Here is a 4,272-nt window from a genome sequence, read left to right as displayed (position 1 = left end):
ATTATACATAGCATTCAATATTATCATGTTTTATGATCATGTATTAACTCTGTGAAGGTTGCTGTATGTATATCAGGAGTAGATAATAGGGAAGGAGTGTGACATCAATAAACAAGGGAAATTCGTCATTTACTAGCCTTAAAATACCTACGATTTACTACGTGTAACGCAACCAACTTGAGCTCAAATCGTACACACAGTACATTCGCCTAGCATCGTGCGAAATCGTTTCCTCGTATACACCTGCAATCCGGAGATATAGACTAAAACGTACGACACGATTTTCCATTCTGTAGCCAGCAAAATCTATGCGTTCAGAGACGAATTTGAAACAGAAGGCAGCTACTAACGCGCTATTGCTAACTCGGCGGGCAATGTGGCTCGCTGGGAGATTTGAGTCCGATCTGCTGCTGATAGCGGATTTGCGTGCGTGCGTGGTATGGGGGCATGTCAGCTGTATGCCGGCATGCCGGTATGTAGCTGTGTACCGGGGCAAAGGTTATCTCGCCGAGTGTTGCGTTGATGCCTATAATCTCCCAGTGAGCCACATTGCCCGCCGAGTTAGCAATATAGTGCGTTAGTAGCTGCCTTTTGTTTCAAATTCGTCTCTGAACGCATAGATTTTGCTGGCGACAGAATGGAAAATTGTGTCGTACGTTTTAGTCTATATCTCCGGATTGCAGGTGTATACGAGGAAACGATTTCGCACGATGCTAGGCGAATATACTGTGTACGATTTGAGCTCAAGTTGGTTGCGTTACGCAGGCGCGGATTTAGATGGGGGCACATCCGGCCCGTGCCCCCCCTTTTTAAACAAAAACAAAAAAAACTAATTACATTATTAAAAAAATTAAAAAATTAAAAAATTAAAAAATTAATTTTTCTCAATTTCAATGTTGTAAATAAGGTTACAAGATGAGGTTCCAGTCAGAAATTGTGACATCATGACCCATTTTCATGTTTAACATAACAATTCAAATTTGTCAGGCATTCTTCTGAATTTCCTGCCAAAGAAAACATCTCAGAGTCATTATAAGAATTTGATTTTTACATTGTTAGAGATATATTTCTGGCCTGCAACTGTTATATGTCATATGTATGTAACCGGATGTTTCATTAGGGAAGAAAGTACTAATTTTATTTTGCTTCTGTAATGACATACTCATACTAATACAAACATTCTTTCAAGTTTGAAATATATTCGAGTTATTACAAGATTTGTATTTTGAAATTGCCATATTTTTCTCTTATATTCATAAATAACTATGGATTTTGGGCACAATTAACGAATGCTGTTTCTCATAAATTATTTTCTGGATTTTATGAAAACTGTAGCCTGAGAAAATTCCAAACGTGAAGGAGAGATAAGAATCTCGGGCCTGTAGGTGCACCTTTCGTACAAGGATGTGCTTGTCTCGGAAAGAATCTCCTCGTCTGACAAAAGCTTAATTATAGCCTTACAATTCTTGGTTTCTTGTGAAACGTTATGAAATGATTGTCATTTTATTTTTAAGGTACAATACACATATTGTATACTATAGTCTATACGTATACATTGGTATTTACACTGTATTGCACATAATCATTTAATTATCTCTGTATTGTGTGTCCCAAGCATTGATGAGAAGGCAGAGCTTCTTCTGGCAAAACACATGCTTGATGAATACATAGATGAAATTGATTACAGTCATATAATTGTATTATAAACAGATGTATATGTATGTTATTTTCTATTTGTGGTTGATTTTAGAATAATCGTATTTCATATTCCTAATAGCTTGTTGTTTTCCATCTTAACCAGTTAGTGGGGTTATACAGCCAGGCTGCCTTCTTGCTGTCATGGGACCAAGGTAAATTTGATCTATGGGTATTTTTTGAGCATTAGTTTAATTGTAATGTTTCACTTAGAGGGTCGTGACTTGTAGATTATCTTGTCATTGTTGCATATACAAAGCTATGTAAGTCACCTGGCCAACATACCCGGTTGTCAACTTGTCAGGTGTGTATATTTCTATACGGCTCACTAGTACTGAGAGGGTCTATATCCCCCAGGGTACTGCCGGAAGGTACCCTGGTAACGGTCGCATATACCGGACGTACCCGGATACTATCCTTAAATTAATATGCCAGACCGTACCTTCGCCTATCACTAATGAGTCCAGCGGAGTCCCGGCTCTACGCCTATCCCTACCCTAACCACCTAACCCTAATCCGCTAACCCTAACCCTAACCCTAATCCTAACCCTAACCAATCAAATAGTGACCAGGTATACGTTCGCGGTAATAACCGACGTACCAGGGTACATTCGCGGCAGTACCTGGGGACATAGACCCTATGAGCCTCACTAGTTGGCATATATTGTGGTGGAATTATTATCGGCTGGAATCTCTAAATTGCCTTTGTAAACATTTTATTTCATTACCAAATGTAAAATTGTATGTGTTTATGCCTGCTTTATTTTATAATAATAGTTATATAATTTGTAATAATGTAGAATTTAACTGCAATATGATCTAGGGCCCGTTATTGTATTCCAGATAGTATATGATTTTAATATATATGCATGAATGGTTATACGTATGAGTGGATGATGGATTGATGTTAGGTCTAGAATCCACAATTGCACTGACTGTCAGAATCAGGTGTGATCACCCCAATTATGTATAATTGCGGAGATGCAGATAAGACGATTGAACACGTGCGTATATATATGCTGCCCTTTATCTGAACCTTGCACATAAGGTTGAATGCACCTTGGAGATAAGTATGTTGTGAAATAACAGTTCTACGACAAAGTCACGATAAGCGGAAGGCCTAATATACTTGTCTCAGCATTATAATTGAATATTGGCATCTATATAGGTACTGGGTTTACACTATGGAAAAGTCGACAGTTGATAAATTTTTCAACGTTCTATCAACCCTTCTATTGGATGTTCAAGGTTTTTATGTTATCCACCGCGAGTCGGTAAATGTTTCAGCATTTGACCCGCAGTGTGTGCGCGGGCGCCGTGGATACGCATTTTTACACGTAGGTACCTATTAGGTATACGTATACCTATATCACGTAGGTATACACGCGCGAGTGTGGCGCCGATAGCAAAACCACATCCTCCCCCTGGGTGAAGGGACACACCTGATTGCTATTATCAGAGTGGCTTATAAGTGGCAAAAACTTGTTCACCTCGCTGACCAAATGTTTAGAAAATAGAACATTGTTGATAGCAACTTGTTAAGTGCTCAAATTTTATGTTTACACTGCTGTCTTTCGGCCGATTAAGTGAAAGGTTGATCAGCTCGTCAACTTTTCAACAAAAAGTTGATAGTGTAACTGTAAACCCAGCTTTAGTGTTATGTACAGTTAATTGGCTAATTTCTCGTTTCAAACATTCTATGTGTTGCAGTGGATGTGGAAAGACAACACTACTAAATGCACTGACATGCCGTGATAGGCAGTTGGTGTTAGATGGTGACGTGACGATCAATGGCTGCAACATTGGTGCTGCGGTCGCCGTTATGTCTGGATATGTGCAGCAGGACGATCTTTTTATTACGAGACTAACTGTCAAAGAAACCCTCATCTTTCACGTAATTTCTGTACATAGTCACATTTTTCACGGTAGTTTCACTCACAACATCGGCATAAATGCTCAAGATACTCGAAAATGGCTAAAAGGTGTTTGGTATAGCTATTTTTATTTCTGTTAATGATGCGTTGTGTGTATAATTAAAATATTTAGATAATATCACAGCAACTCTTGATAGAATGCGACACTAATGGGGTCACTAATGTTTCAGGCAATGTTAAAGATGAAAACGACTTTATTACGCACAGAGAAATTACAGCGAGTAGAGGAAGTGCTTTTAGAGGTGAGGTTAAAATTGTGAAACATGCATTACTAAGCATTGTTCATGTGAGTGACAGCTAGCTGTATCATTTTTAGCTCATCTGACGTAGTCAGATGCAGCTTGTAGAATCGCATGATTGTCCGTTCATCCGTCCGGCCGTGCGTGCGTGCGTGCGTGCGTGCGTGCGTGCGTCAACAGTTGGGCACAAATCTTAACCGCTCGATGTACAGTCACGATATTCGGGACGTCGGGGGGATCGTGAAAAGGACTCGGGATGACAAATTTGGAGGTCAACGGTCAAAGGTCAAGATGTGTAAACGGAGGGGGAATATTTCGAATTTGGTGGGAATAGTGCGAAATTGGAGGTCACAGGTCAAAGGGCAGTGGGGGAAAGGTCAGATATCAGACATTTTCTGAGGACA

The 4,272-nt window shown here is 39.6% G+C and overlaps 1 protein-coding gene across 1 annotated transcript in view; it reads left to right on the top strand.

The window, feature by feature from the left end:
- Positions 1-4,272, top strand: part of LOC106807871 (protein white-like) — a 49,284-nt gene that overhangs the window by 24,455 nt on the left and 20,557 nt on the right. The window contains exons 8-10 of the mRNA XM_014810363.1: positions 1,802-1,850; positions 3,406-3,589; positions 3,800-3,871. Of these exons, the coding sequence (XP_014665849.1) occupies positions 1,802-1,850; positions 3,406-3,589; positions 3,800-3,871 (305 nt within the window). The remainder of the gene's footprint in view (positions 1-1,801; positions 1,851-3,405; positions 3,590-3,799; positions 3,872-4,272) is intronic.

The sequence above is a fragment of the Priapulus caudatus genome, unplaced genomic scaffold (genome assembly GCF_000485595.1).
Source record: "Priapulus caudatus unplaced genomic scaffold, Priapulus_caudatus-5.0.1 Scaffold239, whole genome shotgun sequence".
NCBI classification, from domain to species: domain Eukaryota; kingdom Metazoa; phylum Priapulida; class Priapulimorpha; order Priapulimorphida; family Priapulidae; genus Priapulus; species Priapulus caudatus.
The sequence above is the reverse complement of the archived record's forward strand: the minus strand, read 5'-3'. Positions and strand labels throughout refer to the sequence as shown.